The following is a 23,291-nucleotide window of genomic DNA, read 5'->3' as shown; positions in this document are numbered from 1 at the left end:
TTGGGTAATTGATGATTCTTGGTGTAAATCCATGTGGGTCAATAATCCCAGTTGGAAGAGACCAGAGAGCAGTGGTATAGCTGGCATATTTGACATCCAGAGCAGATTTTTTTAAAACACACCCTTTTTGTATAGCAAAATTATTTTCAGAAATAATCATGAAATGAATAATGGAAATGGCCAGAAAGGAAACTTGAACTGTATGTGCGCGCGCGCACACACACCCCCACCACACACACACTACATATAAATCATACCAGACTTTTAAATTGCATTAATATATGTTTTTTGAAATAGTGGAAAAACTTATCTGCATACTGATATGTCACAATAATGAATACAAATGTTACGGGTTTTTTTGTTTTGTTTTTTGTTTTGTTTGTTTTGTTTTGTTTTTTTTGAGACGGAGTGTTGCTCTGTCACCCAGGCTGGAGTGCAGTGGCATGATCTCGGCACATAGCAACCTCCGTTTCCTGGGTTCAAGCAATTCTCCTGCCTCAGCCCTGCCTAGTAGCTAAGATTACAGGCGCACGCCACCGGGCCCGGCCAATTTTTGTATTTTAAGTAGGGACGGCGTTTCACCATGTTGGCCAGGCTGGCCACTATCTTTAAAAGTCTTAGGCAGGTTTGTCAATGACTATTAAAATTGATCTTCACATATTTGTGTTCAGTAGACAGTTACAACCAGATTTATTCATCTGTTTTCACCTACAGTTAAGAGCACTTTTAATTAATTTTAATTACAAAATGTTGTACATACAGCAACACATACACAAATAGGAAGTTTTAAACATCATACTGTGGCAGCGATTTATAAGCATACTTCACAATAAATTCTAGAAATCACAATACTATCCATGCATTTTTTTCAGCATTGAGTGTAATGACTTTTTTTTTAGATGGAGTCTTGCTCTGTCACCCAGGCTGGAGTACAGTGGCGCAATCGCAGCTCACTGCAACCTCCGCCTCCTGGGTTCAAGCGGTTTCCTTGCCTCAGCCTCCTGACTAGCTGGGATTACAGGCACGTGCCACCACACCCGGCTAATTTTTGTATTTTTAGTAGAGACGGGGTTTCTCAATGTTGGCCAGGCTGGTCCTGAACTCGGACCTCGTGATCCACCTGCCTCAGCCTCCCAAAGTGCTGGGATTACAGGCGTGAGCCACCACACCCGACCTTGAGTGTAATGACTTTGAAATGCCTCAGTCAAAATTTTACTGAAATGGTTATCACCTAAAAATTCAATGTAAATGTCTATTATATTTGATAACCACTTTTGATATTCACGTACAAGGAAGTACAGCTTCCTTGTACTTTGTTGCTTAGTGATGGCATCTCTATAATTTTTGTTCACAGGTCTTCACTTTTAAAGTTTTATTTATCTCTATATTTGTTTGAGGCCGATTCTGGTTGTTTGTAAATATTTATGCCAGAAAAAATTTATCTCAGAAAAATTGGACACAGCTATAATTTTGAATATACTATTTAAACACAGGAATGTATATAGGTACAATAGGATTGGAGTCATGCTGAGCCTGAGGAGAGCTGAAGCTATCCTGAACCTTTTTGTACTTACTCTCCAAATGAACAGGTATATCAAATCTGCATGTGTTGGGAACTGACTGTATAACTGGGGGATTTCCTAATAAACTTCCAATTAAGATGGATTGCTTATTAAAGGATATGTAATAAAAATGTGCAGATTTGACATTTTTACGTTGTTAAAACTCAGCAGTAACCACAGCAACCCCTTAAAACTTAAAGAGTATTGCCAAAATATTTTGGGGGCGATATATTTTATCCCTGGTGTTATTTAGAATTGCCTGTGCTCAGGCCAGGCGTGGTGGCTCACGCCTGTAATCCCAGCACTTTGGGAGGTCAAAGTGGGTGGATCATCTGAGGTCAGAAGTTTGAGACCAGCCTGGCCAACATTGAGAAACCCTGTCTGTACTAAAAAGACAAAATTAGCTGGGTGTGGTGGCTCATGCCTGTAATCCCAGCTACTCAGAAGGCAGGAGAATCACTTGAACCTGGGAGGTGGAGGTTGCAAGGAGCCGAGATTGTGCCGTTGCACTCCAGCCCGGGCAACAGAGCGAGATTCCATCTCAGAAAAAAAAAAAAAAAAGAATTGCTCTTGCTTGATGGTAATAAAAGAACAAAATCAAAGTCTTGCTGTTTTATTTAGTCTTGATAGTTCACCCACTTACTGCCTGCACCTGGGTGGACTGCTCCTCTTGCCTCACTCTAGGTATGCAGTTGCATTAAAGAGCAATAGTTGACCAATCCACTAGTCTGTAAAGTCTCCCTCTGCAATATGCCCAGTATATCTTAATGCATTCTGTCATGAGTGTTCCTCTATATTTCCTCCTTTTGACTTTCAGTTAAAGTAGAATTATAATACCCTGCTTAAAGGAAACCTGTAATACCGAAAATTACTGTGATATCTGTTTTAAAGCCTTTAAGAAATATATAATAGTCTTTAAACTTTAATGGCCATACGTGACTTAGTTTACATTGATTAAAAGATGCTGAATGTTAAATCACTTTAGATAGGGCAGCCAAGTTTGGGGATAAGTTGAAATAAGTCCAAATCTTTATGAAGGTCTTTTACCACTATCTATTTTAACAAATATAGGGATATATTTTATAAAGCAAACCCGTAGAGACAGAAAGTAGATTATTGGCTGGCAGACAGCAAAAGGAGGAATGGAGAGTGACTGGTAATGGGGATGGGATTTGTTTTGGGGGTGATGAAAATACTCTATAAAGTGTTGATGGGTGCACAACTCTTGAATACATCAAAAACCATTGAATTGTCCATTTTAAATGGATGGATTTTTATGGTATGTGATTTATATCACAAAGCTGTTGTAAAATACACAGAAATGTCAGGTTATATCATAACCATTTTGTTGTTTACTTGCCTTATCTGATTTTCTGTCAAGATGAAAACTATCTAGCGGCCTCTGCATGGCTCTGTAAATTATTTTGTTGATCCCGAATCCTAAGTTTGTTCAAAGGATAGGTTTAGTTTTGACGTAACTATTTTAAGGAGTAATCCAGTGGGAACAGTTTAAGGGAAGGACAAGAAAAGAATCCTGCATTTGCCCATTAAATAACCAGGTGCTGGCTAATGAGTTAGGTGTTGTGTACCTGTCTTTGCATTCTTTCCATTTTAAAGGTAAGGAAACTAGAGAAGTTTGGTGAATGGTCTGAGGTCACACAGTGTAAAAGTAACAGTTCTGAGATTTGACACAGTCCTTTGAAGAGCCCATCTGAGTCTAGTCCACAGCCCCACATGGCTGCTGTGAAGTTTTTGAGCAGTGAGTCCTTATCTAATGGACCATTTATGTGGGGAGAAGACTCAGTGAACAGCTTTTATACGTCTGAAGCATGGTAGCAAGTGATAACTATCAAAATAATGTGTACTTTTGGAAGGACTTGTCACAGTTTAAGAATAACAAGGTTTGGTTAAGTTTTTGAGCCATCCACAGTAATGCAGTAAATGTAATCAGCATTTAAAACTAAAGATGTCTATTCTTTTTACCAGTTTATACTCCATTAAAAATTTTAACTCATTAAGGATTTAATAAATGCTAACATTAATATTGTTTTCTAATTAAATGATTTTATATCCTGGAATCAATTTTTATTTCTTGTATTGATGTCTAGGAAGAAGTGTTTAATTCACAAAAATGTTTTAATAGCCAACTGTGAGGGAAGGGAGACCAGAAGTTCATTAGTGAGGCACAGTAAATGTGATGCTGAGGTATGGCACCTGTACTGCTAAAGGAGAGCACTGGCATGGATAAAACATTTGGCATTTCCTAAAATCACCTCCTGGCCTGTCTTTCAAGCAAGTGAAAAGGAAGAAGTTGTGGATTGATTTGGGAAGTACATTTGGAAAATGACCTAATGTGATAAGCTGGAACCAATAGGGTTAAAAACCCTGGTGAGGTATACAGCCTTGATTCTAAAAGTGGAAAGTTTGAGTGAAGCCTAGACCCTTGGAAATTGTAGGGGAGGTAGTGTAAAATGAAGAATACATGGCCAGGCGCGGTGGCTCACGCCTGTAATCCCAGCACTTTGGGAGGCCAAGGCAGGCAGATCACCTGAGGTCAGGAGTTCGAGACCAGCCTGACCAACATGGAGAAACCCTGTCTCTACTAAAAATACAAAATTAGCCGGGCATGGTGGCACATGCCTGTAATCCCAGCTACTCGGGAGGCTGAGGCAGGAGACTCGCTTAGACCCAGGAGGCGGAGGTTGTGGTGCGCTGAGATCACACCATTGCATTCCAGCCTGGGCAACAAGCGTGAAGCTCCATCTCAAAAAAACAAAAAAAAAAGAATAATAATAATACATTAGGACATGCTTTATAGAGTAAGTTTTCAGAAATTAACTATTAATACTTAGAAAATTAGTTCTGCCCGGAGTAAATGGTAATAGAATAAGGGCTCGATGATACAATTAAAGAGTGAAAAATAATGCAGATGAAGTTTAAACCATTGTGTATTATATTCTGTTTTTTTTTTTGAGACAGAGTTTCGTTCTTGTTGCCCAGGCTAGAGTGCGATGGCATGATCTTGGCTGACCGCAATCTCCACCTCTAGGGTTCAAGTGATTCTCCTGGCTCAGCCTCCTGAGTAGCTGGGATTACAGGCATGTGCCACCACGCCCGGCTAATTTTGTATGTTTAGTAGAGATGGGGTTTCTCCATGTTGATCAGGCTGGTCTCAAACTCCTGACCTCAGGCGATCTGCCTACCTCGGCCTCCTGAAGTGCTGGAATTACGGGCATGAGCCACTGTGCCCCACCTATATTCTGTTTTCTTAATGTTCTTACTGCACATAGAAATATAAGTAGTTAACCTAAAAATGGTGTTATATTTATTATTAAATGTAATTTAGCAATTCCATGTGTTTATTTGGTAAAACATTTCTTTAAATTCCGAAACTAGAAGAAAAGTCAACAAGATTGTGGAGGAGAATATGGTATAGTAAAGAAATTTAGGAAGAAGTAAGTATGAAAATTTTGAATTTGAATATTATGTGTGGTTTTGTTGCTTATGAAAGTACCTGTTTTGGAATCTCTTGAAATCTGAAGAGTAAATTTTGTACAGAAGTAGATGGAACTGTTTTGTAATGTTTACATTCAAACAAGACTCTGCTCAGTCGGAGCAGGAAAATGGTAGAGCATCTTTCCCCTATTTGTTTTAAAAAGCTTTTCGGGGTGGGATGAGGTGGCTCACGCCTGTAATCCCAGTACTTTGGGAGGCTGAGACTGGCAAATCCCTTGAGGCCAGGAGTTCTAAACCATCCTGGCTAACATGGCAAAATCCCATCTGTACCAAAAAGAAAAAGCTTTGTAAATTTTCTCTACCTTAGGAGTATTTCATATTGACAATGCCAGATTTATCTTGTTTTCATACCTTCCTCTAAGCAAGTGGAAAAGTGGTTAAATGTTTAGGTTTCAAAAGGTTTGAGTCTGTGACAAGCAAGTGGAATTTATATGGAAGTAAGCTGTATATCAATAATTAAAGGGACACTTTCTTTAATGAAGAGATGTTGAAAAAAATATAGGCCTGGCACAGTGGCTCACGCCTGTAATCCCAGCACTTTGGGAGGCCAAGGTGGGCAGAGCAACTGAGGTCAGGAGTTCAAGACCATCCTGACTAACATGGAGAAACCCCATCTCTAGTAAAAATACAAAAAAATTAGCCGGGTGTGGTGGCACATGCCTGTAATCCCAGCTACTCGGGAGGCTGAGGCAGGAGAATCACTTGAACCTGGGAGGCGGAGGTTGTGGTGAGCCGAGATCGCGCCATTGCACTCCAGCCTGGGCAATGAGAGTGAAACTCCATCTCAAAAAAAATATATATATATATATGTGTGTGTGTGTGTGTGTGTGTATATATGTGTATATATATGTGTATATATGTGTGTGTGTGTGTGTGTATATATATATATATATATATATATATATATATGGCAGCAGTTTCCCAAAATTTTTTTTTTTTTGCACAGTGTATGTTGTTCATTTTATCCACAGGGCTTCAGTTATTGTAAGGATTTGTGGGGGGAGGGGTGTTTTTAATTTAATTTTTTAATTTAAAAATTTACTAATTTTGAAAGGCTTTATTAAAGATTTGCAAGTTACTGATTTAAACATAGTAACTGAGCTTCAAAGACAGGATTTACTCTGTGGACAAGTTATGTGATAATGGTGATTCTGTATAACCATATTTCTTTATCACTTAGTTATATTTATAATCAAAAGTTGAACAAAGATGTATCTCAGACAGATACAAATTAAAGTTCATTTTTAAATCCATGAATTTAATTGTTTTCATTTAAAAATTAATGCAAGTTAGATAAATTTGAATTAGAAGATAAAACAATCCCATCAAACACCATTAGCATTTTAGAGTATTTCCTTTGTCTTTTTTTCTCCTCCACTTGTGTTTGGAAGTTTTTATGTAGTTACCAGATCTTTTTAATAGCATGAAATTCTCTGTCATTTTCTCAATAATTATTGTGGAAAATTTGAGAATATCTAATAATTGCCTTAGATAAATTTCTAGAAGTAGAATTACTGGTTCAAAAGGTATGGACATTTTTTAGTTCTTGTTTTATAGTTTTAAATTTCTCTTCGGAATTAAAACTCATCCATTAGATCTCACCAGCCCAGTACTCTTTTTGCTTTATGCTAGTCCACATGCATGTCCGTTGGATAATGTAAGAATTTTATCTCCTTCTATTAATTTGTACTTTGATTATTGATTGGTATGGTTGAACACTTTTTCCTGTGTTTGTTAATTAGATATTGGGATTTTCTTTGTTAAATGAGTTGCTTCTGTACATTTTTCAGTTTCATTGTACCTCTTACTGTGTGTATGTACCATTGATTAACTCATACACAGTATTCTGCTTTCAGGTAAAGTGACGTAGTGGTACTTGTTTAACGTGATTGGCTTTCTTTCCTCGCCCCATTATATTACCTGATATTAAAAAAGTATTAACCCAGACACACATTTAGTAAATTATATATTAAAGGCATAAGATGAAATACCAGGTTAAGAAAAGGACTGTACATGATCCCTTACCTAGTTGTTCTAGCAGTAGTGTTTTATGGAGTTGTCTTCAGGTTTAAATTAGATGGATAAAGCATCTTTACAGGAAAGATGATTTTAAAACTTTTTAAAAATTAGATTTGGTAAGAAATTTAGCGTGTGCTTTGTTATACAGTGTTTATATGTTGCTAATAAACATAAAAGTTGTGTTGGATTTAACTATTTGGTTTAAGACAGTGTCTTTGATATATTAAGTTGAGTATGAAAGAGGAGGAAAGACTGTAGAACTAAATGCTTTGATATTTGCATCTAACAGGAAGGAGATTTGAATACTAGCCTGTCATTGTGAGTATATATGTATTTCTTTTAGGAAACATTTCTATTTTTTCTTTAAATTCAACTTCACATGGTAATAGGAGCTTAAGGGAAAATTGCTTTGTCATCTTGGAGGTCATACTACCAAAGGAAGGAATACTGGAAATAATCAGTGTTATCCGTTACAAAGTAAATTTAGGAAAATACATTTTTTAAAGTTTAGGTTTCGAAAAGAAAGGGATAAATATCCCATTGAGAAAGATTCAGAAAGAAATATTGCTTGAGAGATTTAAGTTTTAAAAAGATGGCTTAGATTAGTATATAGTCTTCTAATTCTTATTGCCTTGGCAACTTTATTTCAAAAAGTAGGAAAAAGCATACTTTAGAAATTGTAGACTCTGGGCCAGTTTACTTTTGTCTGCCAGTTTTTATTAATTTTAGAAATTGCTAGTCACTAAGAGCCAGAACAGATTCACTAACAATTTATAACAGACTAAACATTTTTCATTTGTAAAGTATGTTATGTCTAGTGAAAACTATATACCAAATATTTCAGAAAGGTATTGGATATGATTGCATTATGAATGAATTAGAAAAATAAGGGCAGGATGACAGTATTGCTAAGTGGATTTTAGCTGACTGGTTATAAATACCCAAGGAATATCAGTTAAGGTCATCTTTCAAATAGGTCCTATTTTAATTTTTAGAAAACATTGACTTGGAGGAAAGCATACCAAATGAGTTCATGAAATTTACAAGCTGATTGGAATAGCTGGAGCTACATCAAATAGCAGAAAATCACTTCTAGGCTTGCTAAATAGGTTGAAAGGTCTGTTAGAAACCAACACAAAGTCAATGTGAAGATCTAGTTTTGATGGGAATCCTGGTGAAAGCAGCCTGAAGATTTCAGATGATTACAAATTGGAGTTAATGAATTAAGCCCTATTTTTTTTAGGTAATAAATAATGCCCCCTTCTCCAAAGATATTCATAATCTAATTCTAAAACCTGTAAATATATTATCTTGCAAGGCAAAAGAGACTGGGGATGTGAATAAGGTTAAGGATGTTGAGACGGGTTAATTATCCTGGATTATCTGGGTGGGCCCGGTGTAATCATAAGGGTCCTTATACTAGAGAGGTAGGAGTCAAAGAAGGAAATAAAACAACAGAAGAGATGGAAGGAGAAGATGCTATACTGCTGGCTTTGAAGATGGAAGAAGAGGCCATGAGCCAAAAGAATGTAGGCACCCTGTAGAAGCAAGATTAGACAAGAAATAGATTCTTCCCTAGAGCCTTTACAAGGAATGTCGCCTTGCTGATGCTAGTGAGATTCTGACCTCAAAAGTGTAATTTGTGTTGCTTTAAGCCAGTAAATTTGTGGTAATTTCTTACTACAGAAATAGGAAACTAATACAAAAGCCAATTCACAGTGCAGGACTACGTCCGGGCCCTGTCCATTTGAGGATACCATACTTAAAGGGAATTAACCAGGATCATCTAGAAACCTTATCATTTGGCTAATAGTTAAAGAACAGAGAGGAAATACTAGTTATCTTCACATTGTTTTGCTCCATTTACTCAGCACTTTATGTGTTAGGTACTGGGCTAAGAGATTTACATACATTATCCTATTTAATCCTAACAATGTGGTGAGGTGAGCCCATTAATTCCTGTTTTTCAGATTTTAAAAATCCTTGAAGTTTAGAAAGGTTGACTAAACTTGTTAAGGTTTATGCCATTGGTAAATAGCAGAGTACCCATGTTACTTTGATTAATCCCTAAACATTGTGAATTCTGCAGGTATCACAGGCCAGATACCCTCGTTCTTCTTTATCTTCACTTGAAACTCTTTACTGGTATGAGGGATCAGGATGAATCGTTCTTCATAATTTTTAGAGGATTTTGTGTCTCAGGCTTCTATATGTCATGCAGCAGGGCAGTGGTCATATTTAGACGTTTTCATAGTCATTCTGCTAGTGACAAAGCAAAGAGCCAAGCTCATATCTACTGCTGACAAGTAGCATTCTTTTCCACTATGCTTATCCCTTCTAAAGAAGTCTTGTATTTGGAGGGGCTGTTGTTATTTTTATGCAGGAGGATTTCATGGTTTTCTCTGGCTGCTTTGACGCTTTTTATTCATTCACAGATAACATTAATTGTGAATACAGGCTATAATGTTGGGGGAGCTCTGCACCTAACGGTGTTTATTGAATACTTGTCCTCTGCCGGGTGACATAGTACGAGTCATTCCATATACAAAAACTCATTTAGTTCTAACTGAAACTGATACCTATCAAGCAGATATCGGTATATCCTTTTTACAAATGAGGACATTATGGCTTAGAGAAATTAATTTGCCCAGAGTCATCTGCATGGCCAGACCCAGATTCAAAACCAAATCTTTCTCACTCTCTATAGAAGACCACAATTTCTGGTTTTTCTCACTAGTAGATTTTGTTGGAATTATATTAAATTTTGTGGCTTTCAGACTTGATATATAAAGCTAATAGCTTTTTTTCCTGAGGTTTGTTGACTGAAATTGGATGTTGGTCATAAGTAACTGAATTATCTTTGAATCTGTTGTCTACTCTGTATATAATACTTATGTGTATCTAAACTTGATTGAAAAACATGAAGTTTTTTTCTGACATGGCAGTGCTTCTTCCCTGCCCCCCCCCCACCCCACCCCCGCTCCGGTTTGCCCATGAGAAATTTATTAATGGTTTGAAGGAACCTACACATTATTGAAAGATGACTAGCAGTTATTTTGGGCCTTATTTTCCTCATTTCTAAAAACAAAATAATTTTTCCCTGGGCTGTTGTCCTTCATATTTTTGACCACAGTACACACAGTAGGAATTATGTAATTCATTCCTGGATCTCAATCCACAGTTTGAAAAACACTGCTCTGGATTAACTCCAGGATTCTCTCTTTTTCTCAAAAGAATTACGTGTAGTACTCATTAATATCTATTGTGTATTTACTCTGTGCTAGGTGTTGCTCTAAGTGCTTTTGTATGTATTGTTTGTATTTAATTCTTAAACTTAACTAAATAAGGAAGGACTACTGTTATCCCCATTTTACAGATGGAGGAATTCTCATAGGTAGCAAGTGGTAGAGCCAAGATTTCTCGGGCAGTTATTATTGAGCCTGTGCACTTACCGTTATTCTAACAAATTATTGTGGAAAATCAATCAAAATCTTAGATCACCACAACATTATATACTTCTCTTGAGAGATTCCTCAAACAATATTGGTGACCATGACAATTAACTCTTTTATTTAAGATTAATAAATTGCAACTTTGCTTTAGACACAAGTAAGGACTCAGTAATAAATCATTTACAACTAACAAGTTCATTTTGTTTTAGAGTGAGAAAAATATACCATGCATAAATGGAAAATAAAACAGATATAGCAATGAGCAGTATAATTGATTTTTAATTAAGAGAAACAGAAGTCGGGGATTGGTGTATGTGAGAGGGGGTAGGAGTTAGAGACCAAGACATTTATTAAGCACTGATTATTTTAGATGCTTTCATTTCATGCTATTAACAGTTTTATAAAGAAGGCCATCAGTGTTTATTTTAAAAATGGGAGAATCAGGCCAGGCACAGTGGCTCACGCCTGTAATCCTAGCATTTTGGGAGGCCGAGGTGGGTGGATCACCTGAGGTCAGGAGTTTGAGACCAGCCTGACCAACATGGTGAAACCCCCGTCTCTACTAAAAATACAAACATTAGCCAGGCATGGTGGCAGGCGCCTGTAATCCCAGCTACTCGGGAGGCTGAGGCAGGAGAGTCACTTAAACCGGGGAGGCGGAGGTTGCAGTGAGCCGAGATCGCGCCATTGCACTCCAGCCTGGGGGACAATAGCAAGGCTTTGTCTCAAAAAAAAAAAAAAAAAAAGGGAGAATCAGGCCAGACATGGTGGCTCTCGCCTGTAATGCCAGCGCTTTGGGAGGCTGAGGTAGGCAGATCACACAAGGCCAGGATTTAAAGACCATCCTGGGCAACATGGCGAAACCCCATCTCTACTAAAAATGCAAAAATTTGCTGGGTGTGGTGGTGCACGTCTGTAATCCCAGCTACTCAGGAGGCTGAGGCATGAGAATCGCTTGAAACCGGGAGGCAGAGGTTGCAGTGAGCCAAGATCCCACCACTGCACTCCAGCATGGGAGACAAAGTGAGACTGTCTCAAAAAAAAAAAAAAAAAGCAATAAACAAATGGGAGAATCAAACTCAGCAGAACTGGCAACAGTAGAGGGCCCATGTCTTACCTGGAAATATTTGAATGCAGAAATAAGAATTTCTGAATGTATAACATGCTGGCTATTTAAAGCTTTCCCTCATGCCCTAAGGTAAAATTGAGTTCTAAAACATAAAAACAGTGTATTGATCTTTAGTCTTGAGAAATTGAAATTTGATCAGTATTTTGATCATCTAAATAAATTATGCTGACACTTTCTTCCTAAGTCACCACATTCAGTATTGTAGGGTCATTTAAAGCATCAAAAAATTGACCCTATTTTAGTAATTTATATCGCCTCTAACTTGTTGCTTGGGTAGGCACATCACTTTATACCTCTGTGCCACTTAATTTTTTTCTTTAAAAAATTCTTGGGTTCAACTCCTCATAACAATTATATATTAGTATATTACTTTCTAGTTTGGGTCCACATTGCAATTTTTCCCCACTTAACATAGCTGTACAGTCCTTTTTATCTTTACTATCTGTACACTATTCTTCTGGGCTAATATATTTGAAATAATTTTGTTATTGTTAGGTACTAGTTAAAAGAATTAGAGTTTTGGGAAATGGTTGATTACAGATTGAATTTTACCACTTAATTAACTTTATAACTGAGCAGATTGTTGAGCCTCAGTGCTATCATCTGTAAAATGGAATGATAACATCTGCCTCACCATAAAGGTTGTTACTATTTCTGTCCAAATGGACAGTGTCAATGTACATGCTTACCAGGAAAGTATATCAATTCATATCCTCTATGTCAAAGTACATCAGCGTAATTTCTGGATTTCTGTATCTGTTCAGTGAAGGCATTGCTGTAGGTATCAGGGAACTTTTTTGTCTTGCAAAAGGTGGAGACCGTTTGGTGAATTTGTGCATTAAATAAGTCAATAAAATATTAACAGCATTCATTGAATGTTCAAAGGTGATTTTGCAAACCTCCAATTTTGAAAAATCTGTATTTCCCTGTAGTGTTTTTCTTCGTAAATTATATCAAATGCAAATGCACAGCTTGAAATTTTAAGAAAAATGTTGGTAAAGGAGAATAAAAGTCATCCCAAAAGAAACTTCTCTGGTGGGGTGGCACATGCCTATAGTTCCAGCTGCTGGGGAAGCTGAGATGGGAGGATCACTTGAACTCAGGAGTTTAAAAAAAGAAAGAAAGAGATGTGATGGAAACTTTATAATGCTAACAAATAAGATATAAGTAAGGGTGGTCATTTATAAAAAAGCTTTGAAACATGGTCCTGTCTCCTTTTTATATACGAAACACTCAGCTTGCCACTTACTAAGCTCTCAGATATTTGTTGAATTAATGAAAAATGAGCCAAAAATGCATTTCTGTTTCCTTGCCTGCCACTCATTCCTTAACCAGTTGGAATTTGGAATCACTTTCAAAAACTGATGTCACTTGCATTCACCTAATTGCCAAACTAAATAAACAAGATTTGTTTTGCATCCTGATTAACCTCTTGTAGCATTTGGCTATGCCAGATGTCTCTAATTTCTGGGATTCTACTTTGTCCTGGTGCTCATTTTTGCAGGTTTTTTCTCTGCTACATTGAAATTTTTGGTATATATGTTGTTCTTCTGTTTTGTGGTTTTTTGTTTGTTTGTTTTTTGTTTTTGGAGACGGAGTCTCGGTCTGTATCCCAGGCTGGAGTGTAGTGGCACCATCTCGGCTCACTGCAACCTTCGCCTCCTGAGTTCAAGAGATTCTCATGCCTCAGCCTCCCAAGTAGCTGGGACTACAGGCACATGCCACCACACCCAGTTAATTTTTGTATTTTTAGTAGAGACAGGGTTTCACCATGTTGGCCAGGCCGGTCTCGAACTCCTGACCTCAGGTGATCTGCCCGCCTTGGCCTCCCAAAGTGCTGGGATTACAGGTGTGAGCCACCGCACCAGCCTGGTGTATGTGTTCTTGGTGCCCTTCTTACTCCAGGCTCCTTCTAATCCATCCTCATAGTTCTATAACCTTTCCATTTCTAGCCTGGATCTCTTACACATTCAAGATCCATATTTCTTTCTCTGCCTAGATATTTAGTAGGCATCCCAAATTAAATTCAATATGTTTCATTGTTATCCCTGAATCCAGACAATATACAGGCAGGCACAGATGCCTTCCTGGATTTTTTTTCCCCCCCTATATTCCTTTTCATAGTTAATGGTCTCTGCACAAATTTAGTCTGTATGCAGCATTGTATCAGGTATGGGTATGGGTATGTTGTTAGGGAGTGTGAACTTTAGAATCAACAAATATTAGTTCAGATCATGGCCTAGGCATCATCTAAAACAGATATGACCCTTTTTTTTTTTTTTAAGTATTATCTCTAAACAGGTGTAACAGATCTGCCTTAGTTAACATGATTAAGTAAAAAATACAGCATATCACTTAAACTCATTGCTGCCTGGTAAGCACTCAAATGTTGGTTACCTCTTCTCTTCCCAAATAATATTTTTATGGAATGTAATAATACTCTGCAGCTGTCTCAGATTATGGTACCTGACTGTTCTCTTGCTGGTCTTTTGTCTGAATGATGGTTATACTGTTATGTGGTATAGTCTTTACTTTTAATTTTTTAAATACATCATGATAATTTAAATAGAGACTATAGAGTGTTTCCTTAAAAGCTACACTAGTCTGTCTTGTATGTTCATTTGGCTGTTAATTTAGTGAGTTGCTTACTGCTGAAATGATAAAGAAGTGCTTTTTGGGGGCATTAGATGAATATTAGCTCTGGCTTAGGTTTCCTTAAAATTTACTCTAAGCTTTTAATGACCAGAGAAGTAGTTCTTACTGTTGCTCCTCTCTTTCTTTCTTTCTTTCTTTCTTTCTTTCTTTCTTTCTTTCTTTCTTTTTTTTTTTTTTTTTTTTTTTTGACAGTTTCAGTACCAGTAAGTATTTATTCGTTGTATTTTCCCAGGGGAAGGAGAAGGGAAGGGGAAAGAGTCAGTTCGTATGTTACAAAATCATTAGAAAATGGGAAAGGAAGTACTTGGTTCAGCAAAATCAACCATCAAAATAGACGCTCCCCCTCACCCCCACAGTGATGGGGATACCAGTGCCCAGTGGGCCTCAGTCTCTACATTTCAGGAAATGAGGAGAAGGGATCAGGAAAAGAACAGACAGGTGAAGGCTTTCTTACCTAGCTTCTGCATAAATTAGAGATTTCACACAAAGCTTTGATTTTTAGCAGTAAACAGGGCGTCACATTTGTTCATCTCCTATGAAATAATCTTGTGGCTACTTTGACATAAGTTTCTTGTACCTGCATGAAAGTTCCAGACTGCCTTGGATATACATTTAGATTCCCTTTCTTGGCCTCCTGGCCATCCTCACCCTCTTGACTTTCTACGTGGAAAGGCCCCTTATTGCTTCTACTTTATTATTAAAGATTTAATCTATCCAAAATATAGCAGTGTCTTAAGTGTTTGGCATGAATCACATCAAGAAGTGGTCTTGACATAGGAGGTTGAGAACAAGGAAGGGAGGGTTTCTAGTTTCTTCAGGATTTTTGCATAAATCATTGAAGAGTTGTGGAGACAACCCAAGAATTAAATGTGTGTGGGCGTGTTCATTAAGACCTATGGGTTTTTGTTTTTGTTTTTGCATCCCCTTTCACTGTGTTAAGGTATAGAAAATAGAACAATAATAAGCAACTGTCTTAATAGATTTTATAACAGAATATACCTTTTATAAATGTATGCTACATATTTATAAATCATGCAGTGTTGATATTTTTAGAATTTGTGTTTAAGTTGAAATATGCTAAATTGTTTCTTACTGGTTTGTATAATTTTAAGGATTTGTTATTTCTTTTTCTTTTCTTTTCTTTCTTTTTTTTTTTTTTTTAAAGACAGAGTCTCGCTCTGTCGCCTGGCCTGGCGTGCAGTGGTGCGATCTTGGCTTACTGCAACCTCTGTCTGCCTCCAGGGTTCAAGTGATTCTCCTGCCTCAGCCTCCCAAGTAGCTGGGACTACAGGTGCCCGCCACCATTTTGTATTTATAGTAGAGATGAGGTTTCGCCACGTTGGCCAGGCTGGTCTCGAACTCCTGACCTCAGGTGAACCGCCCACCTAGGCCTCCCAAAGTGCTGGGATTACAGGCATGAGCCACCGCGCCTGGCCTTACTGTTTCTTTTCTAATTGCCTTTCAGTTAGCATTTTATTCTCAAAGATAATTTTTTTATTACATTGGTAAATGAAGTAATACAATGAAGAATTGCAGCCGTATTTAGAGAATCTTTTTATTAAAATGAATTCCTGTGTTAACATCTTAGTGTTTTCTCTGTTTTCTGTATCTTATGGAAAAATTATATTATTTTCTGCTTAAGTAGTTATCTGGTTTTTTATTGATTATATTTGGCATTCCATGCCTTTTCTAAAATTGTTACTGATGTCTGTAGTTTTGAAAAGATGTGAAAATTGTCTAAATTTTTAGGATACACTGCTAGGTGGGGCTGTTTACTCTGAGAAAACACTCGTATTTTAGGCTAGCCTCTTAACTAGTGGTCTAGTAAAGGTTCATACCCTAGGGCTCCATATTTGGAATATTGACATAAATTGAAAGAATGGAAATGTGATTCATATGAGTTTCATAATGTTGGGATCTCTGAAACTTTCTTCACAATATCTTTTGGAAGTCCCAGGTAAGTGTATGCTTATGGTTAAACCAAACAAAAACAATAATTTAAGAAGGTAGATATGTTTCTTAATGTCAGGATTTTATCTTTATAACCCTCTATGGACTCTCCTTATGTTTTGGTTGGATTTAACCCTTTGGGGGAAGTATGTGGTTAAGTCTCATGGAAGCACCTGATGGCTGTAGATTTACTGTTGTGAGATTTGTTAAATTTGGTTTTCCCCTTTTGTTTGTGTTTTTTGGAAACAAAGTCTTGCTCTGTTGCCCAGGCTGGAGTGCAGTGATGCAGTCTTGGCTCACTGCAACCTCCACCTCCTGGGTTCAAGCAGTTCTCATGCCTCAGCCTCCTGAGTAGCTGGGATTACAGGTGTGCGCCACCACGGCTGGCTAATATTTGTATATTTAGTAGAGACATTATAGGATATAAAAAGTAACCCCCCCATCTGTGGAATGTTAAGCTGACACCCAAGACAGCCAAAGCCTCCCATAATACAACATCCCACACTCTGTTCTGGTTGTACCAAAAAATAAAGTAAACAACCAGTGAATGATTTTACCTCTTAAAAAAAAAAAGCATTTATACATAAAAAATGGGATGAACTGGGATTCCCTCCTTAAAAATGTTTCTAGACCTACTAAAATCTTGCATTTACAAAATAGTTGATAAAAATACTCCTCTGGATTGAAGAGAGGGGAGACAGAGACCACTGATAAGACATGGTATGTACTGAGTAGACTTGGCTTCTTTCTCTGGCTTCATCAGAGGCTGGACTCTCGTTGGTTTTAGTTTCTCCGTTTTCTGCAGGTAAATCTTTAGTTTCTTGGTTAGTCACTTGAGTCTGTTTTCTCTTTGCTCCCCCTCCCTTTCCCTTTTGTTTGCACATCTTTGTCTAAGGATTTATACTTCTGCTGCCTTTTTTCAGCCTCATTTCCACTTTTGCAGGAGCAGGTTTAGCTGACAGCCATGCGGATTGCCTCTTGGGCTTTTCCTTCATTTCACTACCCCTTCGCCACCCCTTTGGCAGAGCTAACCTTCTTCTTGGGTATCATGGCAGTGGGGAGGGTGTGTGCTGGGTGCCTGGCCACCAAAGCTCTTCCTGCTGCCCTAGCTGCTAAGACCCCCCTCACCACCCCCGCCCCGTTTGTATTTTCCAAGTGGTGATGTAGTTATGTAGGAAAGGTGGTTATTTACTAGCCAAATAGTTAAACTTTACTTTTTGTTTGTTTGTTTTTTGTCTTTTAAGCTCTTTTCGCTTATGGATATGAAACCTCCCATCTCTAGAGCCAAGATGATTCTCATCACTAAAGCTGCTATTAAAGCTATTAAGGTAATGATAAAATAAAGCAATTTGAGAAATCTTTTTGAAATTTTGAAAATATTTATTACTTTTAAACATGAGAAGTCAACTTGTGAATTAGTTCAGGCCTAAATCAAAGAGCCCTAACCAGCCTTTGTTGAAGGTACATGATAAGCGTGTATTTGCATTGTAACATATTGTTTCAAAGCAGTGTGGTTTTTTGGTGGGGGTAGGGGGATAGAGTCCCACTGTGCCACCCAGGCTGGAATGCAGTGGTGCGATCTCAGCTCACTGCAACCTCACCCTCCCGGGTTCAAGTGATTTTCATGCCTGAGCCACCTGAGTAGCTGAGATTACAGGTGTGCGCCACCACGCCCAGCCTCAAAGCAGTTTTTTAAATTTTCATGTATTCCTTATCATAAACCAACTATTTAGTTTCATTTTTATTTAAAGAGAAAAAATTCAAGCTCCATGAAGTTAAATGTCTTACCCAAAATCACACTTTAAAATGTGACTTTAGAAACTACATTGTTTAGCTCTAATCCATTGGTTTTGTCCCATAAGGTTGCCAAATATTCTGCTTCATGAAGGTTTATTGATTTAAAATTTAAGAAAAGGGATCTTCTGTTTGGGGAATTTTTGTAGTTTTCTGTTTTTAGTTTATTTTTCTCTGAGTTTTTTAATATTAATTTTTTATTATGTATTTCTCATGGTTCATTCAGTATTGATAATATTTAGATTGTATAGATTTCAGAGTTTTAAGAATTTTCTAATTATAGGAAATGTAGAAATAAGTAAACTGAACAGTAATTTTCTCTTAATTCTTTTCAGCTTTATAAGCATGTAGTTCAAATAGTAGAAAAGTTCATCAAAAAGGTAACTATCTCATTATAACCTCATTTTAGTTACAATATGATTTGTAATTTACTTTGTAAATTTTAATCTCAATGTTTGTTTCTAAACCACTTCATAAAAATTTAGTCACTAGAGGTTCTTTTTAATCACTAGAAGTTTATAAAAACAAATTTTTAGCAGTACCATTAATTGGTACTTAACTTACTGTAAACTTAGCACTCAACTCACAGCAGTTTCTTATATGTTGGTTATGACCCTTCCCTAAACCTGAAGTGCTTACTCTACCCCCTTGCCCTGACTGCTGTTGACATTTAGGTGTTTAACTCACCTTTGAGTATTTCAAATGAAATTACTTTGTCAAATTTTCCCAATTTTTCCCTTTTCCCATCAGAATAAAATTATTTTCAGTTCAGCTGTCTGTTGTTTTATAACTGTGTGATTGGCACACATCTGTCTCAGTAGAAAATAGAAAACAGAGACTGAGACATCTTTGTCTTAACCCCTGACCTGGAGCTGTGACATGTAGTACCTACTAATCAGTGTTTATAAAAATGTCTCTAATCCATGGCCCTTGTATACTGGCTTAGGTATAAAAGTTAAAGTTCCAACAGGCAAAAAAGATGGTTAGTAAACGCTTTGCATAGTAGTACATCAAAGTACAAATAAATAAAATGGAAAAAATTACCTATAGGCACTGTCACCAAATTAACTGCAATATTTATTGATACATTTGGATTTATTTTTTATGTACATGTGCATTTATAAAAGTAAAAATGGACATAATACTGGTTGTTAGGCTGCTTTTCCCACTGAGTTTATCATAAACATTTGCAAAATACTGCTCTGCGGTTGTTACAGTGATGCACACAGCCATTTTCTGAGTTGTTAGACCTAATTTTTTTTTTTTTTTTTTTGCATAAATTCCTAGATGTAGAATTGGTGGATTAAATAAGACTTTGCTTTTATTGCTAAATTGTCTTCCATAAAGGGTTACACCTGTTTCCACTACCACCAGAAATATATATAGGTGTCTGTTTCTCTGCTTTTCTCTGCTGTTGTCAGTTCGGTTAGCCAAAAACTACTTCTTGTTTTTAATTTTTATTTGGTACTGTTATATAATTAAAATTGATATGTTAAAAAATGTTTTGTTAATTTTGAAAGATAAAAATTACCTTTTTGAGCAGGGTGAATTGTAGAGACTATCATAATAAGTGAATTTATATGGAACTGGCTTAAGGATTGGTAAAGTAATGTCGATTTTGGGACATTGGGTGTAGGGAAGTAGAGAAATCAAAGAAGAGTAAAATCTTGGGGGTCAGTAGTATCAAGAGAATGGTAGTTCCATTATAGACATGGGAAATTTGACAAGTTAGCCATTTAGAGAGCTGAAACATTCAAGTAGTTTTTAAACAAAAGCAGTCATTGGATGGATATATAAAAGTTTCATAAATGTGAAAATAATGGGTGTCAGATTGTGACTTTGCTTTTTCTGTACTGATCTTACATCTTTATCCTTGCAGTGTAAACCAGAATACAAGGTTCCGGGATTATATGTAATTGACTCAATTGTGCGACAGTCTCGTCATCAGTTTGGAACTGATAAAGATGTTTTTGGGCCAAGATTCTCTAAAAACATAACTGCCACATTCCAATATTTATATCTTTGTCCATCTGAAGATAAGGTATAATTAATTTTTAAACTAAAACTTGTATTCTTTAAAAAATATTATTTTAAATGTATGTTAGATATTTGGAGCCTACTATATTACTAGATAAGATTTTCATGTAGCGATGTCTGTGAGCTTGAAACAAAACAGTTTTTTTCTTCAGTGGTCATTTCGTATTTATTTTCTTATGAGTTCTTCAGGATTATCAGTCATACTGTTGAAATATGACAGGAACAAAATTTATAGAATCAAAGAGTTTAATAGTGGTTGCCAGGGACTAGGGGTAAGGGAAACATTAGGAGCTGCTAATCAATAGGTATGACATTTCAGTTAAGCAAGATGAATAGGTTGTAGAGATCTGCTGAACAACCTTGTACCTATAGTTAACAATTCTGTATTGTACACTTAAAAATTGGCCAAGTGAGTAGATCTCATGTTAAGTGTTCTTACCACAGTAAAGTAAAATTTTTAAAAAATAATATGAAAGGCGCATCATCTTTAAAGAAGATATCGTTGGAAAGATGTGCTTGTGTAGTTGAGTAAGGAAGAAATTGTGCAGTAGGAAAAGACAGCGATCATCTGATTGTTGGTTATTCCAGAAAGAAAGAGCCAATAATAGATGTTCTTCCCCAACATATAGAGATACTAAAGTTTAAGTGGTATTCATTAGCAATCAGACTACAGTATTTAATTCCTTATATATACAGTTGGCTTTACAACATACTGTATAAAAGTAGAAAAACATTACAGATATAGTAGCTGACTATAAGTAGATAGGAGGAATTATACTAGTAAACATACTCAGAATAATGAAGAATGGAGACATTTACAATAAACAGCATATAAATTTCAGTGTCATAGATGCTGTTTTTATATTCTTGGAAGAATGCTCTTGTGGGAAAAATACACCCAAAACCAAGATGATTCCTTGAGTAAAGATAAAAGTTGTGCCCATGAATAACATATATTCTCTGGATCTTCATATTTGCTTGGCCACATAATTTAAGTTTTGACTACAGGCCAGTTGCTTAAATATTTTAGCTGTTATAATTACTCTGAAGAAATTCTCCTTCATTTACTTCAAGATAGCTTTTTTTTGGGGGGTCAGTGATAGTTTATTTGTAACCATAAGTAAAATAAAATGAAAATGTCAAATAATAAATTTCTTTTTATTGTCTGGGTCTATAGTCCATCTCTGTTCCTTTCTCTAGATGATACCACTGAAGAAAGACTAATTAGTTTAACCAGGTTGTAATTCTGATTTTTTTTTTCCTTGTTTATGAAACACACATAGTATGGAAATATTAGCCTAGGGAGTTTTCCTCTCTTTTTTTTGTAAGAGTATAATCGGTTATTTATGCAAATATTTATTGTATATTTGTGTTTCTCATGCGTAACAGAGTAAAATAGTTCGTGTGCTGAACCTTTGGCAAAAAAATGGAGTGTTCAAAATTGAAATTATTCAACCTCTTTTGGACATGGCAGCAGGAACCAGTAATGCAGCCCCAGTAGCAGAAAATGTTACCAATAATGAAGGTATGGTCAAATGTATCTGTGAGCTCACACAATGGTATAATTTTTTGCACATGAAACAGTCAGAGTTTATCTGTATTGAAGGAATTTTTCTATAAGAAGGAAGCTTGAGTTTACATCTTGGAAGGTATGATTTTCTTTCCATAATTCCTATTTATAATAAAGGTCTGCTCTTCTGGTAGTTGTTACAGTATAAACTCTAGTGCCACAATCTATGTATTTTATACTTTGTTAAATTGGATAAAATGTTATTTTAGCAAAGAAGCTTAATTAGGAAAACTTGTAGGTTAACTTTTTTTTAGGCCTTAATGCCCTTTTCTTTTTTAGGCTCACCTCCACCTCCAGTAAAAGTTTCTTCTGAACCTCCCACACAAGCCACTCCAAACTCCGTCCCAGCTGTACCACAGTTGCCCAGCTCTGATGCTTTTGCTGCTGTGGCTCAGCTGTTTCAGACAACTCAAGGCCAACAGGTAAACTGTCTACTCAAAAGTGAAATTGTTTGCAGGACTAGGTACTGTTGTCATTTCTTGTTTTCTATTCTTCATTAATAAGCACATTCAAAGGAGAAAATACATCTGCTTTTCAACTAGAAAAGCCTTCACAAGAGAAGTAATGTAGGAGGAATAGGGAAAATGTAGAAGTGATAAACAAGGGAACAACACACTTAGAAATGACAGTACCTCTTTGAAGAGGACTTTAGAACTACTAAGTGGCTCATGTTGCTCACAATTCTAGCATTTCTGATGGATTTCAAAATTATTTTTAATGGAGAGAATTTTTCCATTTTTCTAGAAAACTTATGCTTACTTTGTTCACAATTCAGTGTATTTTCTCTTTTTTTGACCATCATATCATTGACATTGTCAGCATACATTTTTAACCTTAAGCAATGCACATTATATCTCTGTATATTCATTCACAACAAATTTAACCATTCATAAAAGGATTTTTTCCCCAATTTGTTCTGTGCCTGTGCTACTTTGAATCACCTTTAAGACATTTTTTATTAAATTAACTTTTGATAGTATGATTATACTTTATTCTGTGATTTATTGGTTTTCCCATTCTTTAAGCTTCAGCAGATCCTTCAGACTTTTCAACAGCCTCCAAAACCACAGTCTCCTGCCCTTGACAATGCTGTGATGGCTCAGGTTCAGGCTATCACAGCTCAGTTAAAGACAACTCCTACACAACCATCTGAACAAAAAGCTGCTTTCCCCCCACCTGAACAGAAAACTGCATTTGACAAGGTATATTTCTCTCACATAACCCACCCCACCATTTATATCACTCAACTTGAATTATGGAAATTATCACTTCTGTATCCCTTCTGTGGATTGTTCATTATGTCGTTTTGTAATTTGAGAGATTTTCCCCCTCAACATGAAAATATCGATTATTTTCCCTGGTTTTAAATGTGATATGTGCTCAGTGCAAAAATTTCCAGGGTTTGAAGCTGAATTTACTAGTGTAAAATGAAAAAAGTGAAAAAAAAAAAAAAAAGTTAGGGAGTAAAGGAAACAGAAAATTCTTCATTAACCCCAATACTTGGGGATTACTGTGTAACATTTTGCCTTACATCTTTTCAGAATTAATTTCCTACAGATACATGCTTTTCTTTAATTGAGTATAATACATACCCACTTGTTTTGGTG

General features: G+C 36.4%; 1 protein-coding gene across 14 annotated transcripts in view; it reads left to right on the top strand.

Moving 5' to 3' along the window:
* Nucleotides 1–23,291, top strand: part of SCAF4 (SR-related CTD associated factor 4) — a 61,898-nt gene that overhangs the window by 8,349 nt on the left and 30,258 nt on the right. For 7 of the 14 annotated variants that reach the window (XM_063803685.1, XM_054675304.2, XM_063803683.1 and 4 more), the window contains exons 2-7: nt 17,528–17,611; nt 18,413–18,457; nt 19,957–20,118; nt 21,504–21,639; nt 21,964–22,106; nt 22,710–22,886. In XM_063803685.1, the coding sequence (XP_063659755.1) occupies nt 17,528–17,611; nt 18,413–18,457; nt 19,957–20,118; nt 21,504–21,639; nt 21,964–22,106; nt 22,710–22,886 (747 nt within the window). The remainder of the gene's footprint in view (nt 1–17,527; nt 17,612–18,412; nt 18,458–19,956; nt 20,119–21,503; nt 21,640–21,963; nt 22,107–22,709; nt 22,887–23,291) is intronic. The other 7 variants (XM_063803689.1, XM_063803687.1, XM_054675306.2 and 4 more) reach the window with 3 other exon arrangements.

Source organism: Pan troglodytes, chromosome 22 (genome assembly GCF_028858775.2).
Source record: "Pan troglodytes isolate AG18354 chromosome 22, NHGRI_mPanTro3-v2.0_pri, whole genome shotgun sequence".
Taxonomy (NCBI): Eukaryota; Metazoa; Chordata; class Mammalia; order Primates; family Hominidae; genus Pan; species Pan troglodytes.
This window is presented reverse-complemented; position numbering and strand designations above follow the sequence as displayed.